The sequence below is a fragment of the Baudoinia panamericana genome, assembly GCF_000338955.1.
Source record: "Baudoinia panamericana UAMH 10762 unplaced genomic scaffold BAUCOscaffold_7, whole genome shotgun sequence".
Lineage (NCBI taxonomy): Eukaryota > Fungi > Ascomycota > Dothideomycetes > Mycosphaerellales > Teratosphaeriaceae > Baudoinia > Baudoinia panamericana.
This window is the reverse complement of record NW_006911263.1, coordinates 539,679-557,517: the sequence shown is the minus strand read 5'-3', so window position 1 is coordinate 557,517 and position 17,839 is coordinate 539,679. Positions and strand designations below refer to the sequence as shown.

At 54.7% G+C, this 17,839-nt stretch overlaps 9 protein-coding genes across 9 annotated transcripts; 5 read left to right on the top strand and 4 right to left on the bottom strand.

The window, feature by feature from the left end:
- Positions 1 to 262: 262 nt before the first annotated feature.
- On the top strand, positions 263 to 1,759 carry BAUCODRAFT_71929 (uncharacterized protein; the record flags this gene model as incomplete). Its single annotated transcript, XM_007678821.1, has 2 exons — positions 263 to 821; positions 1,050 to 1,759. The coding sequence occupies 2 exons, from the start codon at positions 263 to 265 to the stop codon at positions 1,757 to 1,759; spliced, it is 1,269 nt and encodes a 422-aa protein (XP_007677011.1).
- A 21-nt stretch (positions 1,760 to 1,780) lies between these two features.
- BAUCODRAFT_71739 (uncharacterized protein) lies at positions 1,781 to 3,073 on the bottom strand (the record flags this gene model as incomplete). Its single annotated transcript, XM_007678806.1, has 2 exons — positions 1,781 to 2,038; positions 2,105 to 3,073. The coding sequence occupies 2 exons, from the start codon at positions 3,071 to 3,073 to the stop codon at positions 1,781 to 1,783; spliced, it is 1,227 nt and encodes a 408-aa protein (XP_007676996.1).
- A 695-nt stretch (positions 3,074 to 3,768) lies between these two features.
- On the top strand, positions 3,769 to 4,632 carry BAUCODRAFT_54779 (uncharacterized protein; the record flags this gene model as incomplete). Its single annotated transcript, XM_007678724.1, has 1 exon — positions 3,769 to 4,632. A coding segment is annotated over one exon (864 nt), but the record flags the coding sequence as incomplete, so codon positions are not given.
- Positions 4,633 to 5,111: 479 nt separating this feature from the next.
- Positions 5,112 to 6,905, bottom strand: BAUCODRAFT_24779 (glycoside hydrolase family 20 protein; the record flags this gene model as incomplete). Its single annotated transcript, XM_007678544.1, has 2 exons — positions 5,112 to 6,710; positions 6,768 to 6,905. The coding sequence occupies 2 exons, from the start codon at positions 6,903 to 6,905 to the stop codon at positions 5,112 to 5,114; spliced, it is 1,737 nt and encodes a 578-aa protein (XP_007676734.1).
- A 459-nt stretch (positions 6,906 to 7,364) lies between these two features.
- Positions 7,365 to 8,828, bottom strand: BAUCODRAFT_148642 (uncharacterized protein; the record flags this gene model as incomplete). The annotated part of the gene is made up of 2 exons (XM_007678962.1): positions 7,365 to 8,434; positions 8,528 to 8,828. 2 exons carry the CDS (start codon positions 8,826 to 8,828, stop codon positions 7,365 to 7,367), a joined length of 1,371 nt encoding a protein of 456 aa, XP_007677152.1.
- Positions 8,829 to 8,984: 156 nt separating this feature from the next.
- On the top strand, positions 8,985 to 10,792 carry BAUCODRAFT_502647 (glycoside hydrolase family 16 protein). The gene is made up of 2 exons (XM_007678961.1): positions 8,985 to 10,313; positions 10,376 to 10,792. Exons 1-2 carry the CDS (start codon positions 9,125 to 9,127, stop codon positions 10,450 to 10,452), a joined length of 1,266 nt encoding a protein of 421 aa, XP_007677151.1. The 5' UTR covers positions 8,985 to 9,124; the 3' UTR covers positions 10,453 to 10,792.
- A 427-nt stretch (positions 10,793 to 11,219) lies between these two features.
- BAUCODRAFT_34533 (uncharacterized protein) lies at positions 11,220 to 11,620 on the top strand (the record flags this gene model as incomplete). The annotated part of the gene is made up of 1 exon (XM_007678606.1): positions 11,220 to 11,620. A coding segment is annotated over one exon (164 nt), but the record flags the coding sequence as incomplete, so codon positions are not given.
- A 764-nt stretch (positions 11,621 to 12,384) lies between these two features.
- On the bottom strand, positions 12,385 to 12,579 carry BAUCODRAFT_123060 (uncharacterized protein; the record flags this gene model as incomplete). The annotated part of the gene is made up of 1 exon (XM_007678960.1): positions 12,385 to 12,579. The coding sequence occupies one exon, from the start codon at positions 12,577 to 12,579 to the stop codon at positions 12,385 to 12,387; it is 195 nt and encodes a 64-aa protein (XP_007677150.1).
- Positions 12,580 to 13,836: 1,257 nt separating this feature from the next.
- BAUCODRAFT_123059 (uncharacterized protein) lies at positions 13,837 to 17,350 on the top strand (the record flags this gene model as incomplete). Its single annotated transcript, XM_007678959.1, has 6 exons — positions 13,837 to 15,111; positions 15,174 to 15,987; positions 16,057 to 16,885; positions 16,932 to 16,952; positions 17,005 to 17,188; positions 17,258 to 17,350. The coding sequence occupies 6 exons, from the start codon at positions 13,837 to 13,839 to the stop codon at positions 17,348 to 17,350; spliced, it is 3,216 nt and encodes a 1,071-aa protein (XP_007677149.1).
- Positions 17,351 to 17,839: the final 489 nt, after the last annotated feature.

Sequence of the window (17,839 nt, the reverse complement as noted above, 5' to 3'; positions counted from 1 at the left end):
GAAGGTTGCGGCCAGATGACGCAGGTTCAACGTCCCGCGCGGGAGGCTTCCATTAGCGCTGCCGCAGCAACACCGCGGCTGTTTCAGCTTGCGAAAGTTCGGCATGTGCCCCACCAAAATTTCTCCGCTGGATGCGTACAACAGCTGCGTCTCCGGTGTGCTGACTCCCTGTGCTCGAGACAGGCATGGGACGGTAAAGGGCTCGAAAAAGAATAGAGAGCTACACAGGACTATACCAGAGTCAAAGACCATACCCGCAAGTATGGCCGAAACACACCCAGATGTCAACCATGTCAACGGCATCGATACAGACACTACAAACGACGAAGTTCTGCTCGCCGCCACCAACCACGACCTTGAAACATTGACGAGATTACTCCGGAGCAACCCAGCCTTGGCCAAAGTCCAAGATGCCGATACCGGCTTCTCGCCTCTACATTGTGCCATCGCTTCCTGCGAGCCTGACGAAGACTTTGATGCAGATGCTGGCGCTGGAGATGCGGTGCATAGTAACGCCTTGGACGAGGACAGTGCGCTAGCCACGGTGAAACTGCTCTTCGAGAACGGCGCGATCTGGAACGAACTTGACAACGCTGACGAGACACCTGGCTGCCTTGCATTAAGACTAGGTTTGCGGCAAGTCTACGATGCAATCGTAGAAGCAGGTGTAAGAGCCGAATTACTATTTGGACGTCTCGACGGGTATGAGCTATTGGCTGGTGGTGACGAAGATGCTGAGCCAGAAGATGAGGCGATTGTGGGCTTTGAACCGTCTCCGGTTGAGGTCCGCAGGCCGGAGCTGCCGTTGCCGGTCACAGATGGTGCGGTGAATGCGACTTCGAATGGCGCGATAGCAGCAGGTTCGAATGGTGAACCGCTCGAGGCGACAAACGGCGCAACTCAACAAGCAACTAGCAGGCTCGAGGATTGTGAAGGCTTTGAGCCGGCTCCAAATCCATCCTACAAGATCGAAGACGAAGCGGCCGCAGGCGCCTCACCAACCAACAAATCAACAATCGTTCCGGTGGCTACTGGTGGCGGCGACCTAGCCCAAGCATCGACCACGACCGAGCCAATTCTCGCGAACCCGAACGTGAACAATGAAGACTACCTCAAGTCGGAGCTTACCTACTCAGGCGACCGCCTGCTGGACTCAGATAAGAATGCTGTCATGATGGATTGGGAGACGGAGATCATGAAGATATCCGCCGACCAACTCAGTCCTCGCCAGGGACTCCGCACGATGAATGTTGGTCACGGAATGGGAATCGTAGACTCCATGTTCCTACAACACGAGCCAGCGATGCATCACATAGTTGAAGCACACCCAGCTGTACTCAAACGCCTGCGGGAAACCGGTTGGTACGACAAGCCCAACGTCACCATCCATGCTGGCCGCTGGCAGGACGTCCTTCCAAAACTGGTGGAGCAAGGCGTCGTGCTGGACGGCATCTACTATGACACGTATGCGGAAGACTACAAGGACCTCAAGGAGTTCTTCACCGAGTATGTTATCGCCTTGCTTGACAAGGACGGTCGCTTCGGCTTCTATAACGGCCTAGGCGCCGATAGACAGGTCTGCTATGATGTCTATTGGAAGGTCGTGGAGATGGATCTTTTCGATGCGGGCCTCGATGTGGAGTGGACAGACATCGCGGTGCCGGATTTGAAAGGCCGGGATGAGTGGAATGGGGTGCGGTATCCTTACTGGGGCAGCATTGAGACTTACCGTTTGCCGACATGCAAGTTTGTGGGCTGAACAGAGCAAAGGTGAATGGCTTCATTGCGAGCTGTTCGTTTGGGCACCGTTACTACCAGCATGACTATTACCATTAGCAGCGGCCGGCTTCGGCCTCGCCGGCATACTGGCGCCTGGATCGCCCTTCGGCCGTTCTTTCCAGCTCGAGATCAACTCATTGCTGGGCTGACAGTCCTCGTCCAATACCTTCGCCGCGGTCTCACTCCCATACACCGGCAAGCGCTGCAGGCCCTGCTTCTTCATGTTTTCGGGCACCAGCTTCGGGTCTAACAGTCCGATCTGCAACGCGGAAGGTGCAATGGTTAGCGGAATCTGTACCAGCAGGCGAGGTGGCCTATCACGTACCTGCACGAGCACGCTCGCTTGATCCCAATAGATGTGTTCATGGTACAGCTTCCCGCCACGGATGCAGACCACGCTCACCAAAGCTACATGGACCACTTTCCCCGTCGGCGGAACATCTGGCAGCATCCATGGGATCGTCTGGGTGTGCTTGAATGAGATGATCATCTCGTCGACCACTCGATCCGTGCCTATGGTGCGGGAGACGAGCTTCATGGATAGGGAAGGCGGGTTCTGAGGGATGAAGTAATCCCGGTAGAAAAGGAAGAGATCTTTCTGTCCAATCCCGCCGGTCAGCGTCGGGATGTGGTTGACGTAGGGCTCGTCGACCATGGTGCGCATAGTGGCTGCCGCATCTTTGGTGGCGAATTCGAGACCAACGTGCGATTCCCATATGCTCTCCAGATCGACTTCAATCTTGAAAGCTTTACGCAGTAAGGTCAGCGTCCGGGTCCAGGAAAGGGAAGCAGCGACCTTGTTATAGGCGTCAAGGTCACGCTCCGCAAAGCCTGGCTGCACGCCTTGGTAGGTGTAGGAGGTGAAGGCCGGCGCGAAGCCTTGCGATCCGGCGATGTGGCAGAGGACTTGCAGTTGGGAAGGATACTTGGTCTTCGGATTCGGTATCGTGGTGGGATAGTATGCTATCAGCGCTGCGAGATGCGGTTGTGGCTTGATGTGCGCATCGAGGCATATCGCCGCCGCGTCGCCGTACGCTATTATGGCGTAGTTTTCGCCGAGCTCGAGGTCGTCGGATAGATGCTTCAGAGTATTGCGATATGCTTTGTCCTCAGCCGGACCGCCGTCGGGGTTATAGGGTAAGAAGGTAACATCGAAACCTTCCTCGCGGAAATGTTGGCATATTACTGGGTCAAAGTCGCGCTCTGAATCCGCATCTGCGGTGATGTGAAGTCGGGGCGGCATGCTGTTGAAACTCAAGAAGCCCGGACCTGCTGGTGTCGACTTTCCGGCCATGTGCAATCTAGAAGCCAATGGAGCCTCTGTTTTGGAGGAATCAACGCTACAGATCGACTAGCCACATGGCTAGTGGGGGAGGCGTTGTTCTTATCTGTATCGATGAAGGCTGGAGGTGACGTAGGCGGGGTTGATATGAAACGAGATGAAACAAGGACGAATATGAAGGTTGGAAGACGGGAAAGTAGGTCTACAGGGGCATCATGCACGGTGTTGCTCGTCTTAGTCTCGTCCTTCTTAACTGCTTAGACATATCGTATCGCTTATCTGGAATGACACTGAGACAACCATCGATATTGGTCCTGGTACAGGCCTCATTACCGCAAACGTCGTTTGGATGACGCTACTGTAGTGCGCGAGTCGATCAAGGTACATTGTAACTACCCTATCCTCTACTCCATCCGCCATCTCCATTCATATCCGGGAAGCGTATGTGGTTTTGCTGCGCTTATCCATCTGAATTGCCACTTCGGCCTGACTTTGTTCGCCACGCGCTTCTCACCTACCACACAGCTTGCGGCAACTCCATTATTTTCAGGCTACCTCATCTGGACACCAGCACGATCCAGTTTCTACGTACCGTCCTCGCAGCCATAGGGCGCAAGCATAAGCCACACCGCAACCAAAGGGGCGGTCGCGAGCCCAAACCAGTACAGCCGAGCAATTGGCGCAACTCTATCGGTCGCTTCTTCAACATGGGTAACGAAGAATCATCACCTGTTGACGAGTCGGTCCCGCCACAAACCCTATCGAGCCGTACGCTTGAAGCGCTGGCCGAATACATGGCCTCTCCGCGCTGCTCAAAGATCGTTGTCATGACCGGTGCTGGCATTAGTACAAGTGCTGGTATTCCGGACTTTCGCTCTCCAGATACAGGACTATATGCGAACCTGGCACGACTTAATCTCCCGTATGCGGAAGCGGTGTTTGACATCAGCTTCTTCCGCCAGAATCCCGAACCATTCTACGCACTGGCGCACGAACTGTATCCGGGCAAGTACAGGCCAACAATCACACATAGCTTTATCCGGCTTCTACATGACAAGGGACTCCTTCTCAAGCTATTCACCCAAAATATCGATTGTCTGGAACGGGAAGCTGGCGTACCTGACGATAAGATCGTGGAGGCGCATGGCTCGTTTGCAAGGCAAAGTTGCATTGAGTGCAAGCACCCTTACCCTGAAGAAGATATCAAGCGACATATTGCGGCCAAAGAGATTCCGCGATGTCATTCTTGCAAAGGGTTGGTAAAGCCGGAGATTGTGTTTTTCGGCGAGCAGCTACCCGAGGCTTTCTTCCGGAACAGAATGTTGCCTGCGCAGGCAGATTTGTGTATTGTGATGGGCACCAGCCTGACCGTCCAGCCGTTTGCGAGTCTGCCCCAGCTTGCCGCTCGCTCAACGCCACGGCTTCTGGTGAACAAAGAGAGGGTTGGTGGCCTGGGCTCTGCATCAGATGACGTCGTGCTGCTAGGCGACTGCGACGAGGGTGTGAGGAAGCTTGCAAAGGCATGCGGGTGGCTGGAGGAGCTGGAGGCTCTTTGGGCAAAGACGGCGCCAGAGGGTGCAAATGGCTCGGTAGAGGCTGAGAAACCAGCTAAGAAAGACAAGGATGAAGCGCTCGAGGAGGAGATAGAGAAGCTCACTAAGGATGTTGATGAAACGTTAAATCTTTCCAAGTGGCATGAGGAGAAGGTGCGGAATGAAAGCCTCCCTTCTGCATCGCCTACCAAGTTGTCGGAGACGAGTTCGCCGACGAAGCTCACAGAGGCGGGCGGAAGCCATGAAACACCGAGTGGTAACTTGGATCACGTCTTCGTCACGTTGCGAGCCAACGGAGATGCTCAATCTGACAATCCAGCGCTCAATATGGAGAAGGTAGAGGATACGGCCATACCTGGCGAGGATACCAAGAAGTAGTTCGGCTGCAGGTATGGGTGTCTCACGAAGCTCACGTATACCCAACCTCCATTGAGCCAAGCGCATGCCATTACACATGTGTTTTGCTCGTGCCACCATCCAACATTCCTAGCAGCGTGTTACAACGCACATTGCGTCCCATTCTGCGTACAGTATGGCATCTGTATCGGCTCAGCCCTGATGCCTCTCGCCACCAAACGCTCCCTCATCTCGCTCAACCGCGGGCTAGCGGTAATCTGGCTGCGATTCTGGCCCGATGCATCCTTCGCACCGGACCACAGCACCTCGGCCGCCGCACATGTCCTTGGCCAAACCATAGTATCCAGATTAATCGTGTCGGTCTGTTCGGACCAAATGTGCGCTTCACCTCCGAGCACCAAGTGTGTTGCGTTCGCTGGAACGCCAGATAACGGGTCGTAGCTATACATCAGGCGCCAATTCTTCCGCGGAGAACAATAATCTGCGTAAGGCCAGAACTGCTCCGAGCTCGTGCCGGGAAAGAAGTCAAGCCATTGGCCCTGGCCACAATCCAAGTACCAGAAGTTGTAGTTTCCGGCCAGCGCACGATACCCTTGCGCGACAACTGCCGCAACAGAAGCATCGCCAATCCATGTCTGCACGATGGTCTCAGCTGGGAGTGTCAAATTCCAGTCCAACAACATCTCCTCCCAGACAAGCGGTGTGAGACCGAGCGACGTGACTTGCGCCATATTACGATCCATATAGCGCTGCATCAGCGGCTGCAGAACAGACGACGCATTCGTACCGACGGTATCATCAAGCGTGTAAGCGTTCATGTTCACTTCGTCACCACCGAGGTGGAAGTAGCTCGTCAGCGGGCTTAGCCGTGGCAAGAGGTCGGCAAAGAGTGTATTGAGGAAACTGTATACTGCGGAAGAATTGAGCTTTAACGTTCCAGACGGCGGCTCGGCTGCGTAGGAGTCCCAATTGGGCTGAACGTTAAAGGCGGCAATGAGGTCGGGATAGGCGAAGGCGATGGAGGAGGTGTGGCCAGGATTGTCAATTTCCATGACAACCTCGATTCCGAGCAGAGCACCGTAGTGCTGCACTGCCGCGACATCAGCGGGAGAGTACTTCTGCCAAGTGGCGTAAGCACCCTTGTTTGCAAGGTCTGGAAGAGAGGGGATCTCAAGGGGCCACGCTTGGGCGTCGGTGATGTGCCAGTGGAGACGGTTCATCTTGTTGTAGGACATGGCGTCGATCATCGCGTACAAGTCTGATAGAGGCTTGTAGGTGCGGGAGGTATCGATGTTGAGACCACGCCACTGGAACTTCGGGGCGTCACTGATGTAGACCGGAGCGAGGGTGCTGTAGACCCCACCACTACTGTTGCTCGACCTGTAGAAGAGCTGCGTGAACGTAGTCAGGCCGTGCAGCAGACCGATAGAAGAGATACCAGTGATAGTGACGTGCCCGTCCGCAGTCATGGCCAAGGTGTATGACTCGTCAAGACCGCCTGTGTTGGGCTTGACAATGTCTGAAGGGTCCGTCGCATTCTGCTGCAAGGTAATCGATTTGACATACACCGAAGCACTCGTAAGGGTAGGCTCGAAGCTCGACATGCGAGGGTGAAACTTCCAAGGAACGAAGTTCTTGTTGAAAAGGGTGTCGTATGTCCGTTCGATGGCATTCGTGACTATCGCACTAGTCCACGTCTCGTTGTTTGCCTTTGAGCCGTAACCACATGTGTAACCCCCCTTACTATCTATCAGTCGGACTCACGACATTGACGTGAAGTTCGAGGAACGACATACCTGTCCGGCACCGTTGTACGAGACCTTGACATCCTTGTCAATCCAAACAACTCCGCTGCCATTAGTATACACGCTGGGGATGGGCCAAAGTGCCGAAGCCGAAGATATGCACAGTACTAGCCCAAATACCGTCAACATGTCGACGACGCAAGTAGTGGAAGGGAATGTGAGGAGGGGAAAGGCAAGGAACACATCTCAGTCGATCACTTGTACCTGCAATCTGCAAGGCCGCCAGCCTCCCAACCCCACCCCGCCTAATACGAATGTGACATTCGCGCCCAGCTGAGCGTACGTTATGTATGGATGCGATTTGAGGTATAAGTGCGATAACCGGGTGGAAGGGGAAGGTCGCGATAATGACGTTGCACCGCAGCGTGCGACATTGACAGCTACAGCCCTCCGCGCCACAGCCGCGGTCTCAACACAGCATACCTCTCCACTCATCACCAACCACAACATGCCGTATTGGAAGGTTCTGCTGCGCGGCTCTGCCTCCTACACATAGCAACTGGACTCTAGCGTCAGTGCTGAACGTTACAGCTTGAGCTCCCGTGCTCCGTTACCCCGTTACTATGACTCGGCTGGCTACCGCGCCTTCTACAGCAACGGTAGCTTCTTGTGCTTGTACTGCCGACCGCCTGAACCATACATCGCGGCACCTTGCCCCATACCCGACAACCTGTACTCGTGTATCATTAGACCTTCGAGGCCAACCGGGCCTCTGGCGTGGACCTTATTCGTGCTAATGCCAACTTCCGTCCCGAAACCAAACCGCATACCGTCACAAAAGCGGGTGCTACAATTCCAGAACTTGCAGGCCGAGTCAACACCGTTGCAAAAGCGATCTGCGACTTCCTTGGAGGCTGTGATAATCGCATCTGTGTGATGCGAGCCATGCGTGTTAATGTGCTCAATCGCGGCGTCAACGGCCGAGGTAGGCTTGTTGCCATCAGGTGTGATAGTCCGTATGGCAAGTACCAAATCCAGGAACTCTGTGGAGAAATCGGCGTCGGAAACATCGTGAAGTAGCAGGGCTCGGTCTTGTGGCAAATGCTTGCTCAATGCCGCTCTTGATGCTTGATCACAGCGGAGGGCAACTCCCTTCGATATAAGCGCAGATGCCACTTTGGGCAGCACAGTCTTCAGAACATTCTCATGTACGAGCAGTGTCTCCACCGCATTGCAAGCTGCAGGATAGTCGGTCTTGGAGTCGACGACGACATTCACCGCCATGTCCTCGTCTGCGTCGGCATGAATGTATATGCTACAAAGACCGTCTGCGTGACCAAGCACTGGCATATGCGCTTTGCGCTGGCAATGTCGGACAAGTTCATTCGAGCCTCTTGGAATCACGAGATCAATGTATTCGCTGAGCTCAAGCAATGGATCGACTGCATCTCGCGTCGTCACGAGCTGAATCGAATCGTTTGGTACGTCCGTGTTGGCGAGCGCTTTCGAGATGATTGTGGAAATGATTTTGAACGATTCTGTCGATTCCTTGCCACCCTTCAGGATCGCCGCGTTGGCAGATTTGATGGCCAACGATGCGATGTTTGCAATGACCTCCGGACGAGCTTCAAATATGATCAAAAGCACGCCGATTGGGCACGTTTGGCGCTGCAGTATTAGTCCATCATCTAATTCTGTCCGTAAGTCCACCCTGCCGACTGCGGGGAGTCAGCAGGGTAGCATGGCGGACCATCACGAGTCTGGCAGACTGCTGAGCTGGAATGACAAAGGAGAAAATAGAGATAACCAACCTGGATCTTCTAGCGCTCGCACGTCTCTTATGCCCTGAAGCATATCGTCGAACTTGCCTTTCCGAGACAAGTCCAAGCGCTTTAGTATACTTAGGCTGAGCTCGCCGCTCGCAGCTGACTGCTTCGCAAACTCGACATCTCTTGAATTTGCGGCCAAGATGTCAGCTCTCGCGCCCGCCAAGGCATCATGTACTGCATCTAGCGCAGCGTTTCTCGCCGCTGTCGGCAGCGCTGCCAGCTTTCGAGAAGAGACCTTCGCAGCGCGTGCCGCTTGCTCGGGGGAAGCGTTGGTCAGAGACATGAGTTTTGCCCTGCTAAATTTGAATGGGCAAGTCGCTGTTGACTGTCACCAGTTGGAAGGAAATAACAATTAGTGAGTCAAGAGCAGTGAAGTTTTCATGTTTATGTTGATGCACTCCCACTAAAGGCGGCATTTCCCGAGCGCCAGCCACTTCCGAGCATCCAGCCACACGAGCGAACCACGACAACGTACTCGTCTGCAAGCACGACCGCTCAGGCTTGGGCATGCGTAGGTCTGTTTCCACGATGCGCAAGCGCTGTAGAAGGCTGGGTGGCTCATAAGTAGTATCCTCTTCCATGTTCCTATCCGTTTCATCCTCGCACAACCATCCCACCACCGCTACACTAACAGCCCACCTGAAGCACACATCTACCCGGCCAGTTCGTGTACCGAGGATGCTGTCTCTCAAGGACTTCCTCTCCATGAGTTCGCCCCTTCGACTGGCTACCATTGCTACCATATCGGTACTGCTACTGGCACAGCCCGGTGCCTCTCAGACGTACAGCAAGTGCAACCCAACGCAGACATCGAGCTGTCCTGCAGACCCAGCACTTGGAACATCTACCAACATCGACTTCACGAAAGGAAGCTCGAGCGCCTTCACGGCCTCCGGTAATCCAACATACAGCTCTAATGGCGTCGGGCTCACCGTCGCAAAGGCCGGTGACGCGCCAACATTGACCTCCAATTGGTACATCATGTTTGGTCGCTACGACATCGTTATGAAAGCCGCGCCAGGCACTGGTATTGTAAGCTCTGTCGTACTGCAATCGGACGATCTGGACGAAATAGATTGGGAGTTCCTCGGAGGCGTTGGCGATCAAGTGCAGAGTAACTATTTCGGCAAAGGACAAACCACGACATTTAACCGCGGAGCTGTACATACTGTCACCAACACGGAGGGACAGTGGCACAAATACACAGTTATCTGGACCAGCTCGCAAATCACTTGGCAGATCGATGGCAACACAGTGCGAGTGCTGACAATGAGTGCCGCAAACGGACAATACCCGCAAAGTCCGATGCAGCTCAAGATAGGCTCGTGGGCTGGTGGTGACCCTTCCAACCCTGCTGGAACGATTGCGTGGGCAGGAGGAACCACGAGCTACGCTGCCGGACCATTCACGATGTACGTGCAGTCTGTCTCCGTGCAGGACTACTCTACTGGCAAGCAGTACACCTACGGCGACACAAGTGGTAGCTGGACCTCAATAAGATCAACTGGTGGCGCAATAAATGCCAACGTTGGCTCCTCTGGAACGGCAGCTGCAGCACCCGCCATAACCTCGACCGCGAGCAGTAACATCATTCCGTTCTCTGGTACTCATGCAGACTGCTCGACCTGCACGACGCCTGGCGCGGGTGGATGGACGGTCTCGACTGTTACGAGCGATTCCACCAGTTGTACGAATATACCGAGCTTGCCGTCCGGTTGGACAGTGTCCGGTTCCTGCAGGCTCGTCGCGCCAAGTGCCGCACCGCCTCGTAAGTATCACCCTCTTTACAAACGCTACTTTAACCCGTAACGGTTACTGACTTGAGCTTAGTTGCAATTCCGATCAAGCTTGTGTGTCTACTGGCTGGTGGCCTAGCAAGCGGTCTTCTGCTCGGCGTCCGGTTGTAGTACCGCTGATAGACCGAACGACATAATGTACGTACTGCATAGCAAAATTGGTCGTAGCGTCTCTGCTTAGCGTGGTGCTTGGGGGAAGCTGCACATAGATTACAGGTTAGACACATTGATGTGCCATTCAATGGTACGTTAGACCCCTACAAGAGGGCCATTGCAAGTCGAATCGTGACTCTGCTGTGCCGTATGCAAGCCCCCGCGTTGTGAAATTCGAGTCATTCGCCCTGCGGTGTATCCAGCATGGCAAAAGCTCGCACAGGCGCTGTGCTGGTGGTTCGAAGCCCGAGCTCTGCGATACAAGAGTATGAAGTCCTGATTCTGCACGACGGCAACCATACTACTGCCCCGTCGCATCTCAGCAAGAGGACGAAAGACATTCGGTGGCAAGCTTTGCTGCGATGTGCCACCCCGTCAGTCCACCTCGCCGCGTAGGTCAACAAATTACGTAGTGCTTCAAAATACGGGATTGCAGGCACGACATTCGCCCAATGCTGCCCTTGTTCCGCGGGAAAGTACGAGACAAGATACTTTCAAGCTTTGCTGGCCAAGTAAGAGTTTTGGCGGTCGAAGCTTACCGATGGGGTTTTCGCTTTAGCCAGTTGGGCAGCAAGTGACCAGAAAGATGGTGGACCCGTAGCTTTCGGGCCTACATCGAAGCCAGAATACACGACTCATGTTCGACGTTGGCGGCGAGACGTGGTTGTTCTTCGGAGACCTGTCCGTGTATGTCGGCATCCATTCACCGCAGCGTCCACGAAGGTGCATGCAATTGGCGGCCGCAGGACAATCGTGTTCAGAAAATGCTCCAGTAATAACAATGGAGACGGCTTGCCCACGACACGAACACAACCGTGAGTCAGGGAGACGGAGGATGGACGGCATGGTCTCCAACGGTTGGCATTTTGGACGTCACCCTCGAGAATAGTCGAGTCGTTCAGCACAGCTCCTCCATCACGACGGAGCTGACGTGGCAGGTTTTGTTCATCTATAGTCACTTTGTGCTGATGGACTATGTAGCAGCAACGCGATATCAGAGACTGAGGCTATCGGAAATGGATGGAAGTTGATTGGACCTCTAACTTCCTCGGCACCTACATGTTTAGCAGCACGCCCGAGTCGTAAGATTGCAAACGTTATTGACGTGATTCACCGTCCAGCGGGCAAGTTTTTGAACTGAACATCGGGTCATGCCGAAGAGCTAATGCATTTGCCACGTGAGAGCACAGACCAGGCGCAAGCCACATGAGACGATGACGGCTCGCCTTATGCTTGTCATTATCGAAGTGTCTCACTAAGAGCGTCTCTCCTGAGCCCGGCAGTTGGTAGAGGCAGATTTCCCGATGCTAGAAGGGATTGTTGTCGCCCACAAAGGATGCGGTTGGTCCGAGCATAGTGCAGACGAAGCGGACCGCTAGTGATCGACACCTTGCCGCGCTTCTGCAATGGATTCTAGAAGCGCGATTCTGCAGCCATTCACACATACCGTTTCTGCATGGGCATGTGAGCTTTTGGAGAGTATCTCACGCGCACTAACTTCTTGTGTACCATGAGGCGGAGTTACATTGGTTGCACAATGCTGCAGCAACACGGCATATCGGCCCCGAATGGCTTTTTCATGACTTAGTCTCAGGACATGGGGTGGCATCACGGGCGCACAGCGTGGTTGACGAGCGGCACAGTATTACCAGACCGTACATCAAATTGGACTATCCTCGGGCTGTAGCCAACAGTCGTTGAGCAGCTCGCGCCGCGAAGTGGCTACAGCTACAGCCTACGCACTGAACCTTTTCAGCTTTTCCAAAACCTGGAAACGGCCGCCTAGAAGGCTTTCCGCTGGCACGAAAGCATGCGGTGCATGCAAGATGCACCTCACGCACGTGGGCCCCATGGAGACGTACGCCCTTCCCGCAGCCTCCCTGCGCGATTTCATGGTTCGCTATTGATGCCTGAATCATCCTGTACTTTCCTCCTCCTCCTCAGCATCAGGGAGCTTATGTCTGGAGGCAAGCTTGAATGAAACATCAGGCACACGTCGAGTTTAGCATAACCTTGTGCAGTCCCGCCCTCGACCGCGTCGACAGTTCGGAGGGGAGAGGCGCTGACTACAATTTCTCGGAGCATGAGAGCGGCGGGGCGAGTGGAAGCTCTGACCGTCAAGCCCGAGTCGTTTCAGATCATACATGGTTCTGATCCTTATGCAGCGTGTGAACGATGTAACCGATTGATTTGAAGGCCAGTGCTTATGTGCACGGCATTCGGTGGACTCCCCAATCGGTTACGTGGCATACGGAGTACAACGCAATGCAGAGCTATCAAGCTATGGTGAAGTGTCCTTCCTGAAACGACAGACTCCGTTATCTCAGGTCTTACTGTACCTGGTGGGCATACGAGCGCACCAACAAGGAGTGCTAGACCAATCGCCCATCGGAATTTCCGTGCAATCTGTACCTCGGTACGATGCATACCTCGAACGGACATTTACGAGTCAGGTGTCTCTCGGTTAAATACTATGGACGTGGGCGGAAATTGAATGCAACTGTCAACTACCATGCTAAAAAGGGCGCTAGAACTTGGTAGGGATATAGAAGGTCGGCAAATAGAATTGCAAATGGAGAGTGGCTGCGCTGGGGCGCCCTCGGTGGCGTGTCTATCGAGCAACGTGGAGTGTCGCTATGGGTTGCGGCTGGCCGTGATCGGAAAAATACTATAGCTCACAAAGCACAGGACCGGAGAAAGTCGAGGGTTGTGCACGACAGATACACTGTGCTGACAACCCTCTCGGTGCAGCAGCCTCTCCCCCTTTGTCATGTCATCTGTATGTACTCGCTACCTCCGCGGCGACCAGTCGCACGGTATCTGTCAAGCGTCATCATCGTATCGGTGTAGAAATGCGCTAGCGCAGCGTACCTTGTCGCCGTCGCATTCTCTCGGCCCGAACGTCTCATCTTGTTTAAGTCCGGAGACGTTCTGCGCCATCTCGAAGTGCCGCGGTTGTCGCTTGCCTCCACCCTGCTGACGCCGCCTGGTACTTCAGTACAAGTGGGATCTTAGATGGGCGGCGACGGCGCACTCCACAATACCACATACCGTGCCCCTGGAAAAGTCTAATCGACAGTAGCTTTGACATAGCTCCGGCTCATCACGCCGGTCTGCCACTCGTTGCTGGGCATCCACACCCGGTGCCTGACTCTATGTCATCCGCCTTGCCATTCCACTATCCTTGTCTCGCACTGTCAACCTTGGCCGCCCTATTGCGATTCCACTTCGAGCCTGGCGTCGCCATCATGTTCAGCGCCTGACTTGCGGAATCGCTGTCCCGCCCGCCGTCTCAACTTGTCTGACGTTGCTCGTTCTTGACCGTATGGCTCTGCTACCAGGATGGACCAGCGGCGACCTCCATACGCTGCTCCTCCACCCCCTCCGTCCATCGTAGACTCCCGCGCAAATTCGACCCAACCGCCGCCGTCTTATCCTGCTCATCCATACCCTCAACCGCCGCCACCGGCGCAACATCCGCAATACTCCTACCCACCTCCCGCACTGCCGCCCATCAATTACAACCAAGCGTATGGACATCCACCGCCCGGGACACAGCCTCACCTCCCTCCTATCAACCAAGGGCAACCTCCACCTCACGAATCGCGTGACGCGCAAGAGCAATATTCGTACAACCAGCAGCCACCAAGTGGGCACGCAACGCCTGCGCCAGTAAACAGGACATATTCGCACGACTCGGCGCACCAACAACGAACTCCGACGACACCCGCACAAGCAGGCCCGTATCCGTCCGGGACAGTAGACGGTGCTCAACCTCCGCCGCAGCACATGGACCATGGCCCACCACACCATGGGTATCCGCCAACGAATGGTATTGCGCACCATCATGCGGGCCCACCGCCACCAATGGCGGTGCACCACGAACATCAGCCTCAGTACCTTCCTCCACCCATGGAGAACCATCACCAGCAGTATCAAGGACCGCCACAGCCATCTCCAATGTACCCGCCTCCGCATGCTTCAACCTTCGGCCCGATGACTGCAAGTCTGACACAAGGACAGCGTAAGAAGCAAATGCGGGCGACGCAAGCCTGCGAACAATGTCGCCAACGGAAGCAGAAATGCGACGAAGGTATACCGTGTTCTTTCTGCAAGGAGAATACTTTAACATGTCAGTATCGTGACACGCCACCCGCCAAAACGGACAAGAACATGGAGCAATTGCTCGGCTACATGAAGTCGCACTCGAACATTCTGGAGGCGCTGACTACTAAGATGGACGTGATGGACGCGAGAGTGCGGAAGGTGGAGCGTGCCACTGCACATCCTACGCAAGGTGGCGATGTACAACTCCCGTCACATGACCATGAGCAAGAAGCCAGCACCGGACTGAAGGAAGACCATCGCACTGCGCCACACAAGCTTCTACTTTTGTGGCCAAGCGTTGGTAACCTCTTCAAAGATGCGGGTATCGAGCACCTGGAATCTTATGTCATGGCAGCCGAAGATCGTGGCATTCTCAGGATTTTCACTCGGGGCGAAGGCATCGATGAGAACGACGGTACCCAACCTGGTGCACCCTCCAGTCCTGCTAGGAGCGACAGTAGCGGCGAAGGAATGATCCCGAGCGCGCCCACGCCACCCGAAGGGATATGGGTGCGTATTCAAAGGCCTATCTATTATCTGGACCATGCTAACGATTTGTCCTCGCTTTGCAGGGTACCGGGTTTCCGCCAACTCCTTCTTCTTCCGACATCAAGCGATCGGAGTTGCATTCTTGGGGTGGTCTCAAACCGGACAACTCACTCGATCTCGACGCCAGCACCATTACCGACCTCTATGCGAGCTATATGCAACATATACACATCATGCATCCCTTCCTCGATCGCCAGCGCCTGCGGACGCTGGTCGAGGTGTTCATCAAGCGCTACAGTACCACCCGTACCACTACGGCAAAGTTCGTTTCACACCATATAAACTCTGATTCTGATCGCCCGCTCAAACGGCAGCGATCTGCCGGCTCTGCAAACGACGGCTACACGCGCAATCAGTCCGGCGAACGTGCAATCCCCGAACACTCACCCGGCAACGCGATCGTCTACCTCGTGCTGGCGCTGGGTAAGATTTGCCAACACCGAGATCCCCTCCCAGCCGTCGTGGCGGAGAACAGGCTAGTGGCGAATGCCAAAGTATCGCATCAGCTCACTGGTGTGCAAGGGCTCAATACTAGCTCACCGACATTTTCAGGCTTCAAGCAGTCCCCAAGGTCACCGAACTCGGCTCCGCCGACTACACATCCTACTCCACCCGTTGACGGTCAATATTCTCGAAGTCGGAGGTCCTCAATCTCCGCCGACATTGTGCCTTTTGCTGGCGCGCGAAATCTGGATATCATTCCAGGTTTGGCGTACTACGCGAAAGCTGCCGAGATTCTAGGCGCTCAAGCAGACGGCAATGACCTCGTACACGCACAGATGTTCCTGCTCGCTGGACTTTACAAGGGTCAATTAGCGCGTGTCAAGGAGAGCATGGGTACGTTCTTCAAGCACAAGCCTGGTAAATGTCTGAGATCCTGCTAACGTTCATGGTCGGTGCTTCTAGGTTGGTATGCTATGGCCGGACGCGCACTGAGGAGTCTGCTTGATCGCCACCAGCTGTATAACGAGCACTATTGGGATGCATTCGGCGACGCCAAAGCGGAGCTTGAACGTGGCAAGAAGCTGATCAGAGACAAGCGACATAACCTGATCGTGCTTGCTTCCTGGACCTGCCTTCAATTGGAAAGCGACATCCTCGCTGAAATGCGCCTGCCATCCAGCGGCATCAAGGATATCGAGGATATGCTTCTGATGCCGCTCGAGGTGCCGGAAGAGGAAAGCTACAGCTGTCTGGAACCGGCAGTACGGGACGATGACTACAGCAAGATACTCCTGTTCTACACATCACAGATGTTCTTACGACGTCGACTCAACCAGGTCCATCGGGATATGTATGGCCCAGCGTGCCTCAATCAGTCACTCGAACAGGTTAGGGGCATGTTGAAAGGCCACGAAAGCATCCTCAGGGCCTGGCGGCAAGGACTTCCACCAGCGTTACGATGGGAGGACTCAGATCCGCCGGCTGCGGACATTCTCTCCGCACGATTACGCGCGAAGTATTGGGGCGCGGCCTACATCGTGAATCGACCCTTTCTGGACTACGCGCTGCATATCATGTCTCATTCCAAAGATCCGGTGACCAATGCGAGCGTGCGAGACGTGGCCAAAGACATACACGGCAATCCGCGCGATGAAGCAGATATACACCTCTTCCAGGCTATTGAAGGGATGGGTGAAGATGAGGTCTGGCAGGCTTCTATGCGCTGTGTCTCAGCTGCCATGCAAAGCACTATTGCGCTGGATGGTGTGCCAGACCGGCTGATCGTGACTAAGTACGCAACACCATCTTCTGTCTGAGACAACGCTGACCTTCCTTAGCATTCATGGCACCGCTCATGCGTAAGTGCTCCGCTCCTGCAGCCCTGCCATGCACGTCACTGACGTGCATTAGACAATTTGGCAATATGCTCGTGCTTTCCGCAACGTGGCACAGCCGCGTGCTACGTCGACTCGTTGAGACCAGAGGCCAAGAGTTCCCGGAACTACTCGAGAGGACAATTGGATTCCTGAGAAAGCTAAGGGGGATCTCCCCGACGTGCACGCACGACTGTCAGATCCTCGAGCGCATACGAACGGTAAGCAGACTGCATACACGACTTCGCCATCCCGAAACCTTGCTGATCCTTTTACCCATCGATCTCTAGCATCTGTTCGGCGTGCCGTCGGAAGAACGTCCGATCTACAAGAACGAGGTGGAGCCAATGAGCGCGACGCATTCGTTCAGTGCAAGCACGTAGCTGTACAGCCAATAGTCGTGGAATCTGCAGCGCTGCGATATTTACATGACCTGATGCAGCAAATGCGGGCTGCAAATCTTTCACCCCTGAGACTGGAGCACGACGGAGCAAGACCCGCCGGTCCAAGACCCGCCGGCCCAAGGGCCGAGGCCCGTTCCAGAGCGGATCTAGCGGATCTGAGCGAGGTGAAGACAGGCGACCATCTAAGATTCCAAATCGAATGTACAAATCGAATGTATGCTTAAGAGCGGAGATGGAATCGCAAGGGCCGGGCGCCGTGGACTTGCCAAATGCATTTTAGCCGAAAGCATGTCGCGTTTTGCGACTTCAAGCCAAACTTAAAGACACTCCAGGCCCGCTTACTTCTCGGAGATGGTCGGGCTTCCTTTCCACAACGAACATCAAACATCACGACTTCGCACGGCGGCTACATTACGCAGATCTAATTGGATTTGTCAAGATCACCCGATATACGGATATACTCGAGCA